At 32.6% G+C, this 23,318-nt stretch overlaps 1 protein-coding gene across 2 annotated transcripts in view; it reads left to right on the top strand.

Annotated features, from left to right (window-relative positions):
• GOPC (golgi associated PDZ and coiled-coil motif containing) overlaps nt 1–22,058 on the top strand; it is a 40,374-nt gene extending 18,316 nt beyond the window's left edge. The window contains exons 2-9 of one of the 2 annotated variants that reach the window (XM_081296648.1): nt 906–1,070; nt 2,573–2,596; nt 5,695–5,870; nt 7,657–7,822; nt 10,243–10,338; nt 11,644–11,808; nt 14,466–14,646; nt 17,743–22,058. In XM_081296648.1, coding sequence (XP_081152774.1) covers nt 906–1,070; nt 2,573–2,596; nt 5,695–5,870; nt 7,657–7,822; nt 10,243–10,338; nt 11,644–11,808; nt 14,466–14,646; nt 17,743–17,873 — 1,104 coding nt within the window. In that variant the 3' untranslated portion in view covers nt 17,874–22,058. The remainder of the gene's footprint in view (nt 1–905; nt 1,071–2,572; nt 2,597–5,694; nt 5,871–7,656; nt 7,823–10,242; nt 10,339–11,643; nt 11,809–14,465; nt 14,647–17,742) is intronic. The other variant, XM_081296649.1, reaches the window with a different exon arrangement.
• Nucleotides 22,059–23,318: the final 1,260 nt, after the last annotated feature.

The following is a 23,318-nucleotide window of genomic DNA, read 5'->3' as shown; positions in this document are numbered from 1 at the left end:
ACATAGATAGATAGATAGATAGACTGATTGACTTACTTTTTTTTTTTTTTTTGGTATTGTGGAATGAACTCTGGGGCGCTTAACCACTGACTTATACCTCCAGCACCTTTTTTTTTTTTTTTTTTTTGGGACACCATCTCATTGTATTGCTTAGGGCCTCACTAAGTTGCTGAGATTGGTCTTAAATTTGCTATCCTCTCTCCTCAGCCTCCCGAGTCATTGGGATTGCAGGCATGTGCCACTACATCTGGTCATCTATAATTTTTAAAGTGCTATCTACAGGTTTTTTTCCTTATTATGCCAGCATAGTTCTTAGTCCTTTGATTCTTAGTAAAATTATATTGAGTTGAATAGAAAACAAAGATGTTGTTGTTGATCTTTGATCTGCTGACTGGTTGGGAAGAATAAACACAAAGGGCACATCTTCTATATAGTGGTAAAACAATATATTATGAGTTGTGCAAAAATTTAAAACATTTTTAATTGAATGGGTAGGTTGAATTGTTTTGTTACACTATAACTGAAAACTTAAGAGTTAATTCTGATCTTTAGAAATTCTGTGGTCTTTGATGAGCTGTCCTGTACTTGTATGTTTTTATTAGCTTTAAAGGTGAAGGTGAAATAATGAAAAGGCATTTTAATATGAGCTATTTAAAATGGAAGTGGCATTCTGGATTATTTGAAGATATTATTTATAGCAGGACTTTCTTTCCACTCAAGTATCTCATGTGTACTGTTGATTTCATGTCAGTTTAGATGGGTATCTTGGTCAGTTAATAGTCTTCTAGTATTCATGTATTCATGTTAAAGAGTCTTTGTCATTCTTGAATAATGATTATAAGAATAAATATAAAATGAGTAAAGAAAATTTAAGCATCCTTAATTTTTTTTTATTGTTTTATAAGGCACAATTGGTGGATCTAAGATCTGAATTGACAGAGACCCAAGCAGAGAAAGTTGTATTGGAGAAAGAAGTGCATGATCAGCTTTTACAGTTGCACTCTGTTCAGCTTCAGCTTCATGCTAAAACTGGTCAAAGTGTTGATTCTGGTACCATTAAAGCAAAGTTGGTAAGTATTTAAAGAGTGACATGTATTTCAGAAGGTATAGAGGATAATTTTTAATTAGGCATTTCAATTATAAAACATCAAATGTGCTTGTTGTGGAAAATTTAGGATACAGGAAATACAAAGATTGTAATCATCTTTTTTGTCTACAATCTCACCATCAAGAGATAATTAATGATAATATCAATAACCATCTGATAGCTAGAATAGAATTTTTTCCTATTTAAAAATGCTTAAAAGAATTTGTGATTATTATATAAAAACAATTTTTTACTATATCAGGATTAAGTTCTGCAGCATATAATTAAAACCCCACTGACATTGGGATTATTCTTAAATAGTAGTTATTTTTCTCTCAAAAGAACTCTGAGTTGTTAGGGCAGCTCTATAGATACAAGGACCCAGTTTCCCTCTTTTGTAGTGCTATGCCAGTTTTAGCTCATTGTTTCCATACTCAGGATTTCTTCTGTCTGCACTCCAGGCAGAAAGAAGGAAGAATCTTAAGGAAAGGGCAAAAAGATGCTTTTCACCTGTGTTAATCTCTTTCAAGAATTTTTCATCAGATTCTCCTTAGTAATTTCAGCCGTCATCTCCCTGGCTATCCCTAGCTGCATGCCAGTTTCTTAGTTGGTTTCAAGGCCACTTTCAGTGCTGTTGGAGTTCTATTAATAAGGAAGGGGAAAGTGGAATTGGATGCCATACAGTAGCACATTGTCTTTGCAGGAATTTGTCATTCTTTTGCTTTTAGTTTATTATAAGCATCTTTTCCTGCTATTGAACTCTTTGCAATGTCTGCATGTTACTTCATTGTATGAATTTACTCTAATTCAATTAGTCTCTTAATTAATGGGAAAAAATTTGAAATCTCATTTTAATTTAACCTCATGTACTGTGTGTATGCTATGTACTAGACATTTTATTAACTCTGTGGAGACATAGTGATAAATAGACATACATAACTTTGGAGAGACAGAACATGCAGTGATGCTTGATATGATGAAAGTAATGTGTTTTGAAGTTTTAATTGTTTCCAGCTATTTTAATTGGTTTCTTGTACTGATATGTTAGAATTTATTTAAATGAATATATTCTAAAGTCCTTAAATTATGAAATTCTGTGAATTTAAGTTAGTAGTGGTTTATCTAACTGAATAAAGGTCAGATCATAACTGCTTCTTTGAGTTATTTGATAATAACATTGAAAAATAATCTACATATTTCACTAGGAAAGAATTTAACTGAAATTTTAATATTAGATTTGAAATATGGTACTATAGAGGAAAGAACACTGAACCAATTGTGTTTTATGTGTTTAATAAAACAAAAATTTTAATTTAGTACTGTATGGTTATTATTGTTTATAGATTTGCAAATATATTTTTTCTTATGAACTTTACCCAAATGATATTCAACATATAGAGATTTTCTTTATAATGATTATACCACTAGGTAAATTCATTTGTTTGATGGTTTTCTAATTGTAAAACTTTTTTCTTGTATCTTAAGTCTGTCCCCTCTATGGAGGAGCTGGTAAGTATGTTGTTTCTGTTTTGCTTTAATACATCATGCTGAAGTGTTCCTTTTGTTTTATTTGCATAGTACATGTTGTCACTCTTTGTATTTGAAAACTATGTTAACAGTAGCAATTTTTAAATTTCAAATACCTGAAAAGTTCAGTGGATGGCCCGTTGTACTTTTCTCACTGCATGTTGTTAAACTTTTTCTTTTGTTTGTGATTTATAGTCATTATTTGCAGAGCCCATCAGTGTTTGACAACCTGCATAGCCTGTGGCTTGTTCAGAACTCTACTTAAAAGAGTAATTGGTGTCCCCACACAAGGGTATTAAAAATATATTAAGTAGCCTAGTATTTAGCCCTGTTTAAGTTTCTATTTGAATTTATTCCCAGAAAAAGATGATGCATGTTGATTTCTTGGTTATCCACTGCATGTGTTACATTTTTTCAGCAGTCTTGAGAAAAATTGTGTGGCTTTTTAAACAATTAGATTTTGAAAATCTTTTACCAGAAATTAATTTGAAAATAACAAAGTATAAAATTTTTGTATCAACCTAATGAGGTTTTAGTTTATCTTATGACTTTACATCTTTTGAAAATTTATTCTTTGGATAACTAAATTTAAAAAAAAAACTCTTGTTTATTACCTAATAACAAGCAGATTAAATAAAAAAACAGCAAAATTATCTTGAATTCTGAAAGTAATTACTTTCAGTTAACTTAATCTTATTCTTTTATCTATTAATTTCAGCTCTCAGAGTTTGTCAGATTCCTTAGGGGTTTGAATCATTAATGCAAAGTGGTAGTTAATGTTTCTCAGATTTCATTAATATAGTATAAATAGCTCATTAAAGTAATTGAAAGTCACTGTAGACCAAAGAAATCTTGATCTTTTACGAATATTTTTTCTGAAAGGGCACCAACTTTAATAAATGTCATAAAACAATTTTTGTTCATGTTATTCAAACTGTCTTTATGTGGTGGGGGGAGGAAAGATACCTCCCCTTTTAGGAAATAAGTTCTGAAATAAATTGTGATGTTAATAATTCCAAATTTATTACAAAAGAGAATTTTAGATTATTAGTTTTCATACTCTTTAAAAATAATGTGGACAGTCCCCAGTACTGCAAAACAAACCAACAAAAAATATCTAGAGTTGTGTTCTAAAGGATATATATATATATATATATATATATATATATATATTTTTTTTTTTTTTTGCAGAAGTTGAAAAAGTTTGCTAATCTTCCTTATATCATATGTATAACAAATATCTTGAAACAAAATGATAAATGCATCCAGCATTTTGTAGTTTTCATTAATTTTAGCTTCTATGTGTGTGTGTATGTATATGTGTATTTGCTTAAAACATACACATATTTAGGAAAATGTATATTTTTAATATTATGATGTACATGTTCCTTGAATTTTAATATATCATATTTTTTATGTTAGTCAAAACAGTAGACCAAAACAGACAATTGAAACAGTACCAAAATACATTCCAGGAATTGCTAAAAATTTGCTTGAATTTGTTTTTAGCATCTCAGTATTGAGAATAAAAATGGAAATAATTATGTAGTCTATGCCCATACAATAGAAACAATATCATTTGCCATTTCCTCAAAAGAAAGCTTTTTCCTGATACTAAGACAGATTTTTTTGAAGTTTTCATAAAAGAATGTGGTGGTATTAGTAAACAATGTCTTACACATCTGATGAGCATGTATCACCTTTTTGTAGCATTTGTGGATTCTGTAAATCAGAAGTCAGTAAAAGCAGTTTTGTTCAGGATAAGTGCAAGTGTTTGGGTGGTTTTCTTCATTCTAAATAGCACTTAAAGCACCTACTAGGGCCTACATTTAACTCTGAGAAAGGTTTTGTTTGACTTTACACTATGTATATTTGATTTTGAATTTGCCTACCTTTGAGCAGGACTTTGAACCTTCTGTTCTTCATTCTCCTTTGTCTTGAAGCTACCTGTCTGTTCTGTGTTTGGGTCATTTGTAACCCTGAAGGCATTTACATTTATAATCCTTGATCTTTGGGAATATATTGTCTGTACTTTATGCTTTTAAGGTGAATTGAATATTATTTCTCACATATGAACCTGTGATTAAAAACGTGATAGCAAAGACCTTGTGGGTTATACATTTTGGCTCACATGTATAGATTCACATAGATGGACTACCTACCTAGTGTAGCACTGGAGGGCATCCTTTTATGAAAGCTGGAATTGGAGAGTCATTTTACTTCATCAGAGACAAAGGGAGGCCAGTGTTTTCCTCAGAAAACAGTTCTACATCCACTTTAACATAGACAAATAGATGAGCCAGATCCCAAAGTTTAGTGATAATCTACACCAAAGATGCACTTATCCATAGAAATTTTTAATGGGTAGAATGTTTTTTTTTTTTTTTTTTTTTTTTTAAATATTAGAATAATGGGCTGAGTATGTAGCTCAGTGGTAGAGTGCTTGCCTGGGCTAGGTCCTGGGTTCTATTCCCAGTACTGGGGGTGAAAATTAGAATAATTCTTTTAATTTAAGCATTTTGTTTTTTAAAGTCCTCCCAGTTAAATTTAGTTATAAAATGAATCTCCACATAACTGAATGATTTTGACTTGTCTTATAGCATTGTTGCATTAAAATTAATTGTTAGAAAAAATAGTGATTATATTAGTCTAGTTTCTTAAGTAATTTTTAGGAAATAAGTTGCAGATTTCATTATCTACTTAGAGAAACTGCTTCTTCTACTATCCTCAATATCAAGGGGCTTCATCACCTATAGTTATCTAATCTATAAGACATATGGTACGAATTTAAAACAAACCAGGTGGGCTGGGGATGTAGCTCTCATTGATAGATTGCTTGCCTAGCAAGTGTAAGGCTCTGGGTTTGATTCACAGCACTACCCAAAAAAAAAAAAAAAAAATCTCAAAAAGAATCAGATTCAAACCTTTGTGTTCTATTACATAGAAATGAAGTGGCAATTTTTATCATATCATTGTTGGTATTATAGACTGTGTGCTAATGTGTATTTTAAGGAACATGGTCTACTGCTTAGAGTCATAGGAATTTTTATTAATTTATATTTTTTAAAAAATTACACTAGGAAAGAGAGCTTGAAGCAAACAAAAAAGAAAAGGTGAAAGAAGCTCAACTTGAAGCTGAAGTGAAATTATTGAGAAAAGAGAATGAGGCCCTTCGTAGACATATAGCCGTTCTCCAGGCTGAAGTTTATGGGGCAAGATTGGCTGCCAAATACTTGGATAAGGAACTGGCAGGAAGGTGTGTAACAAAAATGGGCATACTTGTATTCTTAAGTGACACATTGGATATTTAATGAGACTGACTCTACTTGTTATAAATGAAATAATTTTTATCCCTAGAATTATTTTGTAGTTGTTTATGTCTTATTATTGTTAAATTGATATCGATAATATTATATATTGCATGTATGTTTAAGCATACATACAGATACATTAACACAGATAGTAATAGTCAGCTTTTTGTCCTGTGACCAAAATACCTGACAAGAATAAACTAGAAGAGAAAAAGTTTATTTTGGACTCAGTTTCAGAGGTTTCAGTCCATGGTTGATTGGCTCGATTGCTCTAGGCTCAAGGTGAGGCAGAACATGATAGAAGGGGCCTGGCAGAGGAAAACTGCTTAATTCATGGCATCCAGAAAGAGAGAAAGAGAGAGAGCTGGGGGTGAGTGTGAGAGGAACTTGCCTCCAGTGACCTACTTCCTCCAGCCATGCCATACCTTTTTACAGTTATTACCCAATAATCCATTCAGGTGATTAACCCATCAGATCAGTCTACTGATTAGATTATAGTTCTCATGATCCTTTCAGTTCTGGACATTGATGTATTGCCTAACATGAGCTTTTGGGGGGATACCTCATGTTCAAACCATAATACAACTTATTGTGAAATGCTGACAACTTTGCGGAGGATCATATTCCATCTACTTCCTGCCTTGACAACATAGCAGGTGATGTTCACATTGCCCCCTCAAAAAAAAAAAAAAAAGAAATAAAAAAGTTGGAATTATCATTAAAAAATTATCATTAAAAAAATTAATTCCTCTGCCATTAATTTTTGAAGGTAAATCATTTATGACCTTTGGTGATTTATTATTAGTACTAAGTCCTTTTATACTTATTGTTTTAATGTTACATTGAGAACTGATGTGAAGCATTGAAAAAGAATTTCTATCTTAATTTTTTTTTTTTTGTAGTTGTAGATGGTCAGAATGTCTTTATTTTATTTGTTTATTTTTGTGGATTGAACCCAGTGCCTCACGCATGCTAGGTAAACACTCTACCACTGAGCTACAGCCCCAGCCCAATTTCTGTCATCTTGAAGTACAAATTTTCTAATAACTTTTTACCACATTTAAAGTATTCATTTTGTTGGAAGAAACTATCATTAAAAGAAATTTTTCATACAATCAGTGTCATCTAAAAGCTAATATTTAATACTGTTTAGTTAAGTTCAGTTAGTTACTTTGATTATATGCAAGGCATAAAACATTTTATTTGACATTAAACTCATAAATTGTTTTTTAGATATTTTGAATTAAGTATATGACTAAAGGAATTTTCTCTCTCTGCTTTTTTTTTTCTTGGTCTTTTGGTACTAGGGATTGAATCCAGGGGTGTTCAGCCACCACTGAGTCACATCCACAGCCCATTTTTTACTTTGTATTTTGAGACAGGATCTCACTAAGTTGCTCAGGGCCTCACTAAGTTGCTGAGGCTGGCTTTGAACTTGTGATCCTCCTGCCTCAGCCTCCTGAGCTGGAATTACAGGTGTACATCACCATGCCTGGCTATTCATCTCTTCAAAAAAAATTTTTTTCCACTAGTTTTTTCTTCTTCTTGAAAATGAATGTCCTTTTCAGAGTTTTCATATCTTTATAAACCTGAATGACATCAAGAAATTCCTGAGTATTTGTTTTGTTATCAGTTGAGATTTATGCAAAAGCTACTTGTGTTCAGTAATTCTTCTGAATCCCTCTAGTAAGTATAATAAAAGACTAACTAAACTCTTTTCTCAACATGAAGGGTCCAACAAATACAGTTACTAGGACGAGATATGAAAGGACCTGCTCATGATAAACTGTGGAACCAATTAGAAGCTGAAATACATTTGCATCGTCACAAAACTGTTATCAGAGCCTGTAGAGGACGTAATGACTTGAAACGACCCATGCAAGCTCCACCAGGCCATGTACGTTGCTTTGCTGCTGCTTCCCACACAACCTCTGCCTTGCTCTAATCACAAGTCTTTTCTGTTTTTCTAGTAGTTTGAAACCTTTATTTAAAGAGTGAAAATGGTATTCAACATATTTAAAATAGATGCATATTTAAAGTTTTGGTAACCCAGAGAATTTTTTTTGGATATATATACTATAAAATAGTGGATATAATATTATGGTATTGTGACCACTTAATTCAGTCAGTTCTTAACAGACTAACTAAATGCCCTGAGAGTGATCTCTCTGCAGATTGTGAGCCATTGCTAGCAAACATATTTTGCACTAGCATACTTTGCATCACATCTCAAAATTTCCTGGCTGATGATTGGGCATGCTTAAATTTGTTTTAAGCTTAGTTCAGTGTGTGTGCTTGGTTTGAACTTCTATCCAGTACTTGATAGCAAGTACTGGATAGAAGTTCATTAAGGCAGTTTTTAGTAGTTAAATACAAGTGTAGATTTTGAACTAACATTTACACCCATTTGGTCTTGGAGTGTGATGGAATTTGAGATAATGTGTCCAATCGTTGTTTTCATAGCAATCATTTTATAGGAATTTTCCTCTCTATCTGCGTAAATTTTTATTATGTAATTTTATTATAAGAGATGTTTGATAATACACACCTTAATATATGAAAATATGTCTAAACTCTTACCCAGTGGCTCACATTTTTTATTAAGAGATAAAATATTACCTTAAATAGTAAAAAATAATTTGTTGCTTCTACAAAAATTACTGTAAGAAAAATTGTTATGTACCTAGAGTGAGTGAAATAGGAATGGGGGATTGCAATACACACTTACATTATTGTTTTCTCTAGGACACTGGTGGTACCCATTAACTTTTAGGTTCAGTAGATTTGGGAAATGGAGAGATTAGGAAAGTAGTTAGTGTCTTGCCTGTTTGCGTGATAAAAGCATACTTGTGAAAGTGGCTAAATATAAAGCTGAAGTTTTTGTAGTGGTCAGATGAGAGAAGTTATTTTATACTACATAAAGGCATTTTTATTTTAACCTGAGGATCATGGGATCCTCATATATCTAAATAAAATAGTGGATATAATATTATGGTATTGTGACCACTTAATTCAGTCAGAATATATTATGGTAATTGAAGGAGACAGTGGTGAAGGCAGGGGAAAAGGCATTTGAGAAGAAGGACAGCTTTGGGAGAATTAAAATTAGAAGGACTTGATTGGTTAAGTCCTTGACTGCTGTTAATTAAGTAGGTGAGTAAGAAGGAAAGAGTCTAGGTTTTGGGTTTGGGTTTTGTGATCTGGCTTTTTTTCAAGGAGATAGAGGAAAGGAAGTTTCAGGGAGAAAGACGGTAGCAGTTTTAGATATACAATATTTAAGATGCCGGTGGGACATCCAAGATGTCCGTTCAATTGTCTGTATGATTGGATTCAGGAGAAAAATCTTGAGTTATGGCATGAAGGAAGAAAATGGATTACCAAACGAGGAGGGTTGAGATGGAGCTGTCAGATACAGGGCCATTAGGAAAGTGGTATTGATAGAAAGCAAGGGAAAAAAGCAGGTGTCAAGAAGAGTTAGTAAACAGGATCAATTTCTGCAGGCTTGAGGAATGGTAGTGAATAAAATGTGCTAATTGGATGTAGGAATATTTAGAGAAGAAAATTTCAGCTGTTGAGTTTAGGAGTAGAACCTTCATTTCAGTGATTAGAGTACTGAATGTGGGAGGCAGGGAAATAAATACTGTGCATATGAACTTTATGTGGAGGTTTAGGGAAGACAAAGGTGCATGGTTGCTAAAGAAGATAGCGGAGGATCAAGAGATTGTTTTGCGTGTGTACATGGTCAGTATTTTAGCTGAAAGGTGTTTAGAATTTGTCTTCTGGGTAGGGAAGAAGTTTAGTAGAAAGTAGAAATGTACAAGAGAAAAAATTGTTAATGGAGCAAAGTCCTTTAAGAGGTAAACTGTAGAGCACCAGGGAATGAAAAAGAAAATGATCGAATTGGAAATTTAGTTTTATTTTATAAATTTCAAGTTGAAATTAAGTAAGTTGAAATGTATTTGAAATCAATTGAAATCATCAAGATATTTTTCAGTGAAGAAAGATATAGTTATCCACTTGGATTTCTTGAAGATATTTAGACATTGATTAATTACTGACAGTAATTTCTTTTTTAATGTCCTACAGTTTTAAAAGAGATGTATCAGTATTTTAAAAAATTGACAAAAGGGTGAGAAAACCATCTATAAATTAATATAACATTTTTCTTTTACTTCTTAATTACTTTCTTAACACTACAGTGTGTGTCTTTACCAGAAAATCAATATAAAGATTTCTAAAGGTGAGTTATGTAATGTGAATTTATCCTACTTAGAATATTATTTCAGTGATACTATTTTTTGTTTTCCTCCCGATAAGGATCAAGACTCCTTGAAGAAAAGCCAAGGAGTTGGTCCAATTAGGAAAGTTCTCCTCCTCAAGGAAGATCATGAAGGACTTGGCATTTCAATTACAGTAAGAAGTAGTGCTTCCAGTTTTCTTTTGTGCAATTATCTAGTATAATCATGCTCATTTGTTGGACATTATTTGGAGAACAAAATATTTTGGATATATTTTTAAATAAATATATCTAACACTTGGGCACAGTAACTTTGGTGTTGATATTTTTTTCCAATATATTTTTTTTTAGTTGTAGATGGACACAATATTTTTATTTTATTTGTTTTTATACGGTGCTGAAAATCTAACCCAGTGCTTCACACGTGCTAGGCAAGTGCTCTATGTCTGAGCCACAACTCCGGCCCCTGGTGTTGATATTTTTTCTTGTATGTAAATCTTAACAACTGCCAAGTGTGCCTTTAGGAAGCATAGTGTAACATTTTTATTATGACTGAAGTTATAGATCTGTATCACGTACTGTGATGCCTGTAGGAGCCTTTGGAACTAGAGGTGGGTGTTTTCTTCTAATGGCTCCAGATTGTGTTGTTTTCTTTCTGGTATGTGTTCTCTTTTTCTTGTCTCATTCATTGCTGTCTGATTGCACTAGGTTTAGGGTCTAAATTATACATATTCTTTTGTTAATTTGATGCCTTCAGTTGTCTTGGACATCATTCCTGAGAAGAGTCTATTGGGAGTCCTTTTGTTTTAGTCTTGGTGCTTTACTGAATAGAGTAGTTTTTCATCTAATAATATTTAGGCACATGTAAGTTCATTTTCCCCCCCTAGTGTTGCTTAATGTAGAAAACATTTCTTATAATAAAAAGTTCATCTCATCTGTTTATTAAGTATCTTCCTTTTAAACTACAGTTCCCTCAAAGTTCATAAACTTTAGTAGGAGAGTAATATGTACACACTTTGGTATGAGCTAGAAAGTGAGAGATACTAATTATTGTATTTCAATTCTACATTGCATATTTTTTCCATTTTAAACATTTCTGAAATTGAGATGCAGCTTATGATCTTAGTTATTTTTGTGGTACATAAAATCAGTATCCTTTTCATACTTAGCAATTTAGATTTGATAAAATAAATGAAATACTAGTACATAAATATTTTAATTTATGTTTTAGAGTTTAGTCTATTGTGTTTTTGTGGTTTTTTTGCATTTTGGTGTTTTGGCTCTGACACATGTTATTAATCATTTTACATGATACTTATAATTTATTTATCATTATCTAAGTAACAAATTTTCACCCATTGTTTACAGAGGTGGTAGAGATGCTTTATGAAAGGTATTTTTAAGAAAATATTTTATCTCTAGAATAGTCTGTTACTACAATTTACAAAGTGTAAACTAATTTACTGCCTTTTTGTTGTCAGGGTGGGAAAGAACATGGTGTTCCAATCCTTATCTCTGAGATCCATCCAGGGCAACCTGCTGATAGATGTGGAGGGCTACATGTTGGGGATGCTATTTTGGCTGTCAATGGAGTTAACCTAAGGGACACAAAACATAAAGAAGCTGTAACCATACTTTCCCAGCAGGTAAATTCCTTTTATGTAATTAAAATTGAATCTATCACTTGGTTCCTTTTGAATCTATTGAAGTGTTATGGGTACACATTTGTTTCTTTTGATTGGGGACTTTTACAAATGTCATTTGGTCCAGTTTACTGAAAAAGGACCATTTCCTTGCCTACACAATTTTGAACAAGTTATTTAAGTCCTTTGTGCTACAGTCTTCTTGTCTCTGTGTAGTAGGTTTTAAAATAGAGCTATAGGGAGTGTGTTAACACTCAGAATATGATATGGTAGTTAGAAAGCAGCATCCTTAATAACAGGATCATGATACAAATGTAAAATGTTACAGAAAAGACAATACTTGAAGTAGATTTATTTTAGAATAGATTTTAAAATAGAATATTGAACTGAAAGAATCCTTAGAAAACATTTAGCCCAATTCTGTTATTTAAAAAGAGTAAACTTATCTTCTTCAAGATTAAAAAAATTGCTTAAGGTTGCAGAACAAATACATTACAGAATTGGAATATGTATCCAAGAGTTGTATTGTTATCCGTTGTTATCTGGTGTATTTGAAAATCTTTTTTCCCCCTCCCCAGGGGTGGTTGTCTTTTTTTTTTTTTTTTTTTTTTTTTTTGAGAATAGGATTGAGGGAATTACAGAGATGTTGTTAGTATGTTTAGATGTTTCTGGGATCATCAGTATATATGCCTGTGTAAAGTTGAATCTTAGTTGAATGTGAATTTATAGCTCATTGGTTCAGCTCCATATCATGTATAAATCGCCTCTGCAATATAACTGTTTATATACTGCATTAAAGGGAAGACTCATAGTCCATTCCATTCCATAGTACTATATAGTAAATATGTATATTTTTTATTACAAATATATTAAATAAAATACAGTACTATATTTTATTTATTTATTTATTTGTAGTATTAGGGATTAAAGCAGTAGTACTGTACGACTCAGCTATATCTGCAGCCCTCCTCCTCCTTTTTTTTTTTTTTTGTTTGTTTGGTACCCAGCGGTGCTATATCTTGAGCCCTTTTTAATTTTTTATTTTGAGATAGTGTTTCACTAAGTTGCTTAGGGTCTTGCTAATTTGCTGAAGCTGGCTTTGAACTTGGAATCCTCCTGCCTCAGTCTCCCAAGTCCCTGGGATTACAGGCATGTGCTACCACACCCAGCTCCAGTTTACATTTTAATGTATCTGATAAGAGATCTAAGAATGCTACTGTAGCCTCTTAAGTTAGTGATTCCTCAACCTAATTTGACTGTCAGACAGAAGCACAAAGAATGGGATGAATGGAAACTGGTAAAGGAGCTACAAATAGGCCATCATAATGTTTAACGAAATGCTAAGCACATATTAAAATTATCAGGTATAACTTTCCTAACAGTTTAGTCTGGGAAGAAAGAGCACCAGAGAAACTCACTTAGTGAGTAGCAGTTAAAAATGACATGCTTTCTCTTTTCAACAAAGGCAGACCATAATTTTCAGAGTTGCAAACACCAGACTTGTATGTAGTGATCATAGTCTCTTATTAAATGACAACTCTAGCTTGGAATTTTTAAACCTTAAGTGATTTATAACTTTGTACTTTAATATAAATTATTGACTAATAACAATACAAATAGTGTACATTTCATCTTGCATAATAAAAAGAGCAGGAACTTTGGAACTGTTTTTGTGTATGCTGTTTTTGTTCCTCTTATTGAGGATGTTATCTGCTCATTGCATGTGTACTTGGGTTTCTCATTCATGAAAAAAAAGAGACTACAATGGGGTTACAGTAGTCTGAGGATTGAAGACTATAATTTTGCATAATAAATATAGTAATTAATGTTATTACTAGACAGAATACCTTGATTGATACTATGTCTGGTACGCAGTGAAAGTTGAGAGAAGATTCAAGATTTATGCATTAAGAAACAACGAATCGTGTAAGGGTTTCTTGAACTAAAGGAAGTTTGTGTGATACCCTTACATGCAAGTTTGTTTAATATCTATGATGGATTTGTGGAATTGCTGTGTAAAATACAAACTGGCAAAATGTCTTTTTTAAAAAATTTTTTTTAGTTATAGATGGATGCAATATCTTTATTTTGTTTATATTTATTTTTATGTGGTGCTGAGGCTCGAACCCAGTGCCTCACACGTGTGAGGTGGGCGCTCTGCCACTGAGCTACAGCCTCAGCCCTGCAAAATGACTTTTAAATCGAACATTTGTTCCAAAAATCTGAAAATTTTTTAAAAATTTTTTTTAGTTTTGATGGACACAGTACCTTTATTTTATTTATTTATTTTTAGCGTAGTGCTGAGGATCGAACCCTCATATATGTGAGGCAAGCACGCTTCCACTGAGCCACAATCCCAGCCTAAAAGTCTGAAAATTTAATAGTTAAGTTTTATCTTTTTAAAAAATCTGATACTAAAAATATTGTGATTAGTAGAAAGAGCTACTATAATATTAAAAGGAAATTTCATGTAGAGAAGGATCATAGTGTTTCAACATCATGTTCACTCAGACTCCTTTAACTTCTTGAAATTCTAGAGTTTCTTTTTTGTTGTCTGGAAAGGAGCTATATCTGAAGTGTCCCCACCCCAAAGATTTTGGAAATCCATTTTGAATTAAGTTGCAGTAATTTGGCTTTCTCATTTTCATCCTCTATTTTAGAGAGGAGAGATTGAGTTTGAAGTAGTTTATGTGGCTCCTGAAGTGGATTCTGATGATGAAAATGTAGAGTATGAAGACGAGAGTGGACATCGTTACCGTTTGTACCTTGATGAATTAGAGGGAAGTGGTAATCCTGGTGCTAGTTGCAAAGATGCAGGTGGGGAAATCAAAGTGTTACAAGGTAAAAATCACTCTAAAAATTATTATGCCAAAATTTATTATTAATACATTTTAAAAGTGTAAAACCCTCTGTTCTTTAGTAATATTTGTAATGATGAGGAAACCAAAGCAATAAATAGCTTTCCCTTGCTTGTACACCACTGACTATTCTTAAATTTTATTTACGTGTATGTTTCTTAGATTCATCATAAGACTTTTAATATCCTTGAATGGTGAAGAAAATTCAAGTTTTCTAGGCTCTGAAACAAAGTCAACATACCTTTTAGAGTAGATATATATTAATATATAGTCTCTCTTAATGCAAATTCTTCTCATAATACATGTAATGTACATAATATATATATATAAGTTATATGATGAGTAAGCTTTTAGATTTTTGTCTTATGAATCAGGACATGTGATCCTGAGGATCTTTGGTTTAGTTCCACCGTTATCATTTACACATTTTAAGGAAAAATTCCAGCTCTTTCTGGGTTCACTTCCATTGCTATCATTTACACATTTTAAGGAAAAATTCTAGCACTTTCTTATAGAGCAATGGTTCTGAAATTATGATCCATGGATCTCTAGAGCCTTAAGATCTTTCAGGAGTGAGGGGGGAGGTCCATGAGTAGGTCAAAGCTTTTCATAATAATACCAAGATGTCATCTGTCTTTTGATATTTGTATTGATCATATAAAAGCAATTGAGGTAAAACTGCTGGTGACTGCTAGCATAAATCAAGGCAGTAGCATCCAGCGATACTAGAAATCATTGTTTTCTTCCTTGCCATTCACTCAGTTAAAGTGAAGAATAAAATGATGGTTTCATTTAAACATTCTTGATGAAATAGTAAGAACCTTATTTGTAAGTGAAATTGATATTTTGAAATGAAACCATAAAAACTCTTCATTTTCTTAAATGTTGACCCTTGAGTATGTTGCTTTGTAATAATCTGTATGATGAGATGAAAGTACACATAAAACACTTATCCTGCATAATGCACAAAGAACCTGGCCTCAAAGGAAAATACTAACCTGACCTACTATCTGAACTAGATATATTTTTCATGGAAGATAATTTTTACTTGAAAGAATTACTGACAATGTATGGTTGTTAGACTGTTCGGCAGCCATTATTTTAAAAACGAACAAAATTGGTTCATAACTTCAAAGAAGACAACTAGCAGTATTATAGAGTTTTATAAAAGATGCATCAGTCACCGTGAGCTTGACAGCTTCCCAACACTTAGAACTTTCCCTTGCTTATACACCATTGACTATTCTTAAATTTTGATTGATTCTGATATTAATGAATGTGAGGTTTTTTGTTTGTTTTGTTTTGTTTTGTTTTGTTTTTACAGTGCTGGGAGTTGAACCCAAGGCCTGTAGCCCACTAAGCAAGCACTCTAGTATGAGTTATGTCCTTAGTCCCTGAATGCAATTTTTTGTTGTAGTAAAATGAAATGTGTCAATATTTGAAATTCCCTCATAACTCAGTGGTGCAGTACTTTTGAAATGACAGAATATAATATTGCCAAATTGTGTATGGGTTAAAATGCAAATAAGGCAAATGGATTTTAGTAGCAGATTCTTCATTGATAAATTTTCAGTTTTTACATTGTCAAGTTTTGGTATTATATCCAAGAATAATATTGACATTTATTTGAAAAGACTACTAAAATACTCTTACTTTGCTGTTTATTCCTGAGGGACTGGATTTTCTTCATTTACTTGTAACAAATTGAGCAGAAGCAGAAATGAGAATCTACACAGCTACTTTCTATGCATATAAATGGCTTTCTGTAAAGTCATATACTAAGGAGAATGGCAAAATTGGAAAACTGTGCTGTTCTGACTAAAATTTTTTTTTGTTTGGAATGTAGAGTTGTCATTAAACATATGTTGTTTATGTTAACATATTGCATTTATTCTTGTCATTTTTAAAGAAGTAATGCAATTTTTTAGCTTTCTCAGTTTTAATTACTAATATGGTAAACATCAGTATCTGAAATTCATGTAAACAGAACAGAGTAAATTAATTCATATTCTACATTCCAGAATGTTAACTGTAGTGTTTCAAAGGAGAACTTTACTCAGTAAATTGAAGAAATGTAGCCTTGGCTTAAGTTTTTTTTAACCAAAAGAATGGTTTTAGGGTTTAATTTAGTGCTTATTAAATATATGAAAGCATTCTGAGACCAACAGGTAGAGAACTCAAGGCATAGAGTATTATGATAAACTGATGGACTCCGTTGCCTGTTTGGTAAACCTGTATGTTGTTGATTGTGTACACAAAGGCATCAGTAGCAATTACTGTTCTCTGCGTGCCTCTTAAACAAAACTATTGTGGTAATATGTTCAAACTTTACACTGTTCACTGATTCCCTCATGGTCTCATCATCATTCATTCTTTTAGATTTATTCCTTTTTTAGCTGAGGCCACTTCTCTGACACCATGCAAATTGAAGACACTTACATTATGTCTCAAATAATCAAAAATGTATACTTACAATTTATCATTGTAACTTACGCACTTTTTTTTGTACACACAAAAATGTATCTTTGCTTATTGTTTGGCACTTAGCTATACTTCATAGCTCACTAGGTGCTGTAGTTAACTCTTATTTGTTTACAAGTCTCTTTATTTTGTAGAGTAAACAAAATTAGTTTTAATGTTTAACTAGATATCTTGCCAACAAATGATTTTTAGCAAACAACTTGTATGTATTTCAGTTAACTAAAGTTAATTTTAATAATATGAAAGCCCAAATGTAAAATAAAAATATAATTCACAATTCTGTAGGTATTTGTACCTATATCCAGTTGACTAAATTTTACAATTGTGTGTGTCAATTCTAAGTTTCATAGAACACTTAATAAGAAATTTTATATGATTTTTAGGTAGGGCCCAATAGGTAATACTTTAAAATCTGCATAGTGTTTGCTATCTACCATAAGAAAGAAAAATTCTTTTGTTTAGGAATCGCTAACTTGATTACTCTGAGATCGGGTTATTATATTGGGTGTTCTTTTGTTTTTTTGTGCAATAAAATTAAAAAACTAAGTGTTTTTTTAGATCAGAAAGTATCTGCTTTTATTATTTTCTTTTCTTTTAGGATATAATAAGAAGGCAGTAAGTGATGCACATGAAAATGGAGACATGGGAACTTCAAATGAAACGCTGCAAGATGACAGTGCTTCAAAATTAGATGATCTGCACAGTCTGTATCATAAAAAATCTTATTAAATTGACTGTATCTCCAGACAAGATTGTTAATCAGACTATTTTGAATTTGGGGCACTAGGGAAGATGGTGACAAAGACTACACAAGATGAAGGGAGGCTGTTTGTTGCCTAAGGAAAGGCGGGTACCTCAGGGCTTCGTGTGAACAATTCTAAATGCATAAAACTCGGTTTTCTGTGTTATACCATAATTAGCTATTGCATGTAAAGCAATTTTGATTTTCTTGAAATTGTAAGCACCAAAGCATGTGTTTCCCAAAGGGATTTTACTAGGCTCATAAGTACCAAATGAAGTGCTACTATTTTATTTGGTTCTTTTCCTGTTTAGTAGAAGGACAATGTTAACTGGAATTTTATTTTAAAAAAATAGCCTTTAAATACAAGAGAGTAAATTAATTCATATTGTACATTCCAGAATGTTAACTGTAGTGTTTCAAAGGAGAACTTCACTCAGTGAATTGAAGAAATGTAGCCTTGACTTAAGTTTTTTTTAACCAAAAGAATGGTTTTAGGGTTTAAAAAATATATATTGTGCATCCTGACGTCTAAATTAGTTCTTCATGATCATTTATTATGAGTTTTCCTTCCAGCTTTTTCAATGCAGTACAAAGTAGTTTTCTTTAAGCAATCCTTTATCAATCAATGCTGCACTAGAAATAGTTTCTGAAAAGTTACTGTACATTTTACTTTTGGTTTTTAAAAGAAATGAAATGAGTGTAAAATACCTGTTCTCAATTATGTTGATCTGTGTGCATGGTATTGGAACATTACACTATTAATGTTTTGTCTTAAATGTTTATGGGATCCATGAAAGACAGTTTTATACATTTTGAGTTGTTCATAAAATTTGTCTTGTGATAGTTCTGGCACTTAAAGATAAATTTTTCTGGCAGGAAAGGCTCAAATTTATTACTGTATCTTGAAATACATTGCATTCAAACAACGGTTTTATCTAAGTACCTGATTTGCCAATCATCCAAAAGTTGGGGGCTAAGGTAGGCAAGATGAGGTGAAGAGATTTTAATACATTAATTGATTTGATTTTCATACCAATATGTTTTACTAAAGCAATTTTCATATGCAAAATTGGGATTTGCTAGTTCTTTTGTCCCAGGATTAAGCATAGCTAAGCCTCTTTTATTATTTACTATTCTGCAGGCCATTGTTACCTTCTGGGCAAAATTGTATTTAAAAAAGTGTTGGTTTTTGTTAATGTCATTGTTTTAAAGGATATACACTTAAGGGAATATTAAATGGAAGAAAGCTTACAACGCTTTTAAAATATTACCAGTATCTTTATTTCTAGTATTCAGATGTTGATAAAACTCATTTTCTTGTCTTTTCCAAATGTACTATATGTTTGTTGAAAGTTAAATCTATAAAATGTATATACTTTATTTTGTGATTTTACTATTTATAAATTTAATGTTGTAACTGTTGCTCGTTTATGGTTTGTTTGGGGTGGTTATGTTCATCTGTAAATCACCATGTTAATTTGTAACTAGAAGTGCACTTCATAGTGTATATTGTTACTGATATTAATATGCTTTGGTAGCATTAACATTGCTTCTGAGCAAAAGTTAGTATTTAAATGTACAAATGAATAAGCAAGTTACATATAATTGTTTGTTCCGGACAGGCTGGGCCTCTTAAAAGAAAAGGATTGATTTTTCTTCATTCATTCCCTCTATGCCAAACCCATACACCTATGCATGACATAAGATCTGCAAACTGGATTTTTATTCATTTAGTTAAAAAAAAAAATTCTGTGTGGCAGATATAAAAGTTTTGCTGTGACATGAAACCATGTTATTATTATCTTCTTAAAACATGGCCTGGATGGAATGACTGTGGCATTTTTTTCAGAGAATATCCTTTTTTTTACGATGACTGAATCCATAGGAAATGCAAGCTATAATCCTTCAATTTTTAAGAAATACATATCTAAAGAGTTTTTTTTTGAACTTTGGTAGTTTTGCATATAATTTGAAGGATTGTATGGCTATGATATAAATTCTTTTCAAGGGTTGATAAACAGAATAAAAAGTTTTCCAAGTAGCTTTAAGATTTCACAGGTCAGTTTCTTTTTCATCCTGCTTCATCATGGTTTGCAGGCATACATGAGGGTACAGTTGTTTAGATGCTTCTGTGAGCTTCCTCATAGTGGTCAGAAGGTACCTGGTTGAAAGTTCATTTTAGAATATATGGTCTTTGTGGGTGATCTGAGTTTCAGGCTTTCCCCCAAAGGACTGAGTGAGAACCAGTTTTTGTGTGTTTACATTTATAAAAGGAAACCCATGCAATACTAAAGCTTCTGTGACAAAGCCAAATGGATAAGAAGGGATCTGCTACGAAGCCATTACAGCGGAAAAGTGAAAAGAGAAAACAATACATGCGTACAAAAACAGTAATTGAAAAAAAATTGTTCAGTAAAATATGAGGGTTATATGTGTGTGTGTATTTAGACTTTTAACCTCTGAAATTCTCTTCTATAGTATCTCTGTTATGAATATGACCAAAACAACATTTGGATTATAGGACTATTGTTTAGATTTAAGATGATGACAATTTTGTGGGTCTTGATAATTATAACTAAACAGTTGCCAAAAGTTAATGCAATTTGTCCATGGTGCTGGTTTTTTCTTTACCACAGTAGACCTATTTTGTTTCATATTTAAAAGCAAGAAAGACATTGATTCACATGTAAGTTGTACATTATTTGACATCTTTATTATGGAGTCCAGTATTCTACCTATCTAGCCTTTCACTTAGGGTCAGCCTCAAATCTATAGGATTTATGACAAATGTGTTATATCTAGTTGAGTTAAATATTTTTATTAGCCTGTAAATAAAGATAGCATCTCCTACATTAAAATGCTATTGATCTCATTTTTATTTATTTATTTTTTGCAGTGCTGTTGGTCAAACCCAGGACCTTGAGCATGCTTGAGAAGTGCTTTTTCACTACACCACACCCCCGGCCCTTGACCTCATTAAAAGAAAATAAACACTATATGTTTCTTTCAAACAAATATTTTGGTTTATTATTTATTTTAAGTAGATTCTATTATTTGTGCCAGCATGTCAAAATCTACACAAAGGCTGAACCTAGTTGGGGTGATAGAACAATATTAGTTTGGAATAGGAAGAAACTGTTTAATCTCAGTAGTCATTTAATCTGAATTAATTAAAAGCATTTTGGTTGGAAAGAACTATCTGAGCAACTGTGGGACCAGTTTTCTGCTGAAAGTTAGCAGACAACAAAAACCCTTGTCTTTGGTTTAGTTTTGTGGTATAAATATTGGCAGTTAATGTTATTTATGAGGATAACATTGATAAAAATTAGAGTAACTTAATTCTGTCAGTATTTAAGAGGATAGTCTTTTCATTTTAGAATCTAAGTATACATAATTTAGAAGTATTCAAGTTATTTCCAAAATATTTTTTAGAAAACATTGATAATGGATATAAATCATATTTTAGAAAATGTGTTGAATTTATTATGTACATTTAGAAATATTTGCTCTTTTGTTATCAACAAATTTGATTTCATTCTAAAACTTATAATAGTTTTCTGTGTGTTGGCTTAAGCTTCCAATTCCTGTTGTTTGGAAAAGAAGTCTGTGTCCAGAACTCATTCTCATGGGATATTGTGCAGTTTATAAGATTTAAAAGATGATTTGCAGTTTTATTGTTAATCAGTGTTCTATATTAAGGGTTTATAACTAACTTTACAAAAAGAAAACTTAAGTACTGCAAATTACTATGTGCTACTGGTGCTAAATATTTTGTTTGATAATAAATCTTTTCCAGGTGTATTTTGAGAGCCATAGCCACCATGGCGGCAGCCATGAGATTGCATCTGTCATATCTCCAGCAGGAGAGAGCATAGCTCTCTACAGACTCAGCTTCTTTGCTCTGAAACTGTCCCTGTGTTCAGGCTGAGGCTATCATTCTTCATGCTGCTGCCAGCCAATGACTGATCATCACAGGAATACTATGTCTCCTGGATGTTGACTGGAGGACTCCCTGAAAGTCTTGCCAAACTCCCTTAAGTATTACATTGTAGTCTAAATTGCTTTCAAACAACCTTCCCTCTTTATTCACCTGCATTATGGTCTGGTTGTCTCCAAGCGCCCTACCTGTTTTTCCTCACCAGAATTGCCACTAATAAATCTATTGCACATCAGATCCCTTTCTGGTGTTGGTGTCTGCTTTTAGGGGAACTCTGATGAAAACAAGTTGTCCAAGAGTGAGATTTGAGGAAATAGGTAATAAACTGGGATTTAAGAGCTGGCTTATCCACCCTGCTCCAAAGAGTAAAGAAGATGACATTTTGGCAGGTAAGTGGAGTATATATAGTATATGGCACAAGGTTATGGTGCTAAATATTTTTAGTTGTTTAGTATTTTGTAGAAGATTTACAGAAGAGTTAATAGCAGTCATGGACCTGTTGTCTTTCGAAAGGCCTGCTTATATTGGTCCTTGGCTAGTGTCTAGCAACTTGGATTTCCCATTTACTAACTTAACATAGGTGATTTACTGTGCCTGAAATGTTTGTAAAAATAGTAAGATTTGTGTTGAACACCTGTTTTCCCACTGGGGAATCTAGAATTTTAGTACATACTAGGCAGAGGGTTCCTATGTGACTGACCCTTACAAAATCTTGATGAGTGGGCTCAGTCAGGCCAGCTTCCCTGGTGAACACTTTATATGTATTGTTACCCATCATTGCTGGATGCATTAGGCAATCCTGTTTGCTCCACTGGGAGAAGACTTAAGAGTTTGTACCTAATTTATTGTTAATTTTGCACATGTGCCTTTTCCCTTTACTGATTTTGGTTTGTGTTCTTCTCTATAATAACTCATAATTGTAAGTATGATCCTTTGCTTAGTCCTGTAGGCCCTTTTAGCAAATCATGCAATTTGAGGGTGGCCTTGGAGACCCCAGACACAGTCTGTAATTGGGGGAAAATGTCCCTAAAGAGGAACTTTCAAGGAGTTTCCGTGATGCAGGTATTTGAATAATGTGGGAAGAACAATGTCTGGAAGAGAGCAGAGTTGACTGGTTACTACTAGGTTGTATTAGTGACCTACAGAAAGATAATGATGCTGTAATCAAGCTGTTAATGCCTAAATGTGAGAGCCAGAGGTCCTTGTTGATGGAGAGCATTTCAAAGAGGCCTTCCTGCAATGGAAGGATGAAAACAGCTGAATTTCAGGCCAAACATCTTAATTGTTAAAATTGCAGAGTTTTGGAAGCTTGAATGCTTTGCCAAGACCTATTTTGTGAAAGTCAAAGCATCTGTATGGATGGATACCCCTGAGGATACTAACTCTGCTGTTCCTACCTGATCCCTTATCTTACAGAAGTTACCCACTCGCCCTAATAAGACCTAGCACCTCCTCTGCTACAAGATGCTCATAGATCTTGCTGCTAATCCCTTCC

The sequence above is a fragment of the Spermophilus citellus genome (genome assembly GCF_964194105.1).
Source record: "Spermophilus citellus genome assembly, chromosome: 5".
NCBI lineage: Eukaryota > Metazoa > Chordata > Mammalia > Rodentia > Sciuridae > Spermophilus > Spermophilus citellus.
The sequence above is the reverse complement of the archived record's forward strand: the minus strand, read 5'-3'. Positions and strand labels throughout refer to the sequence as shown.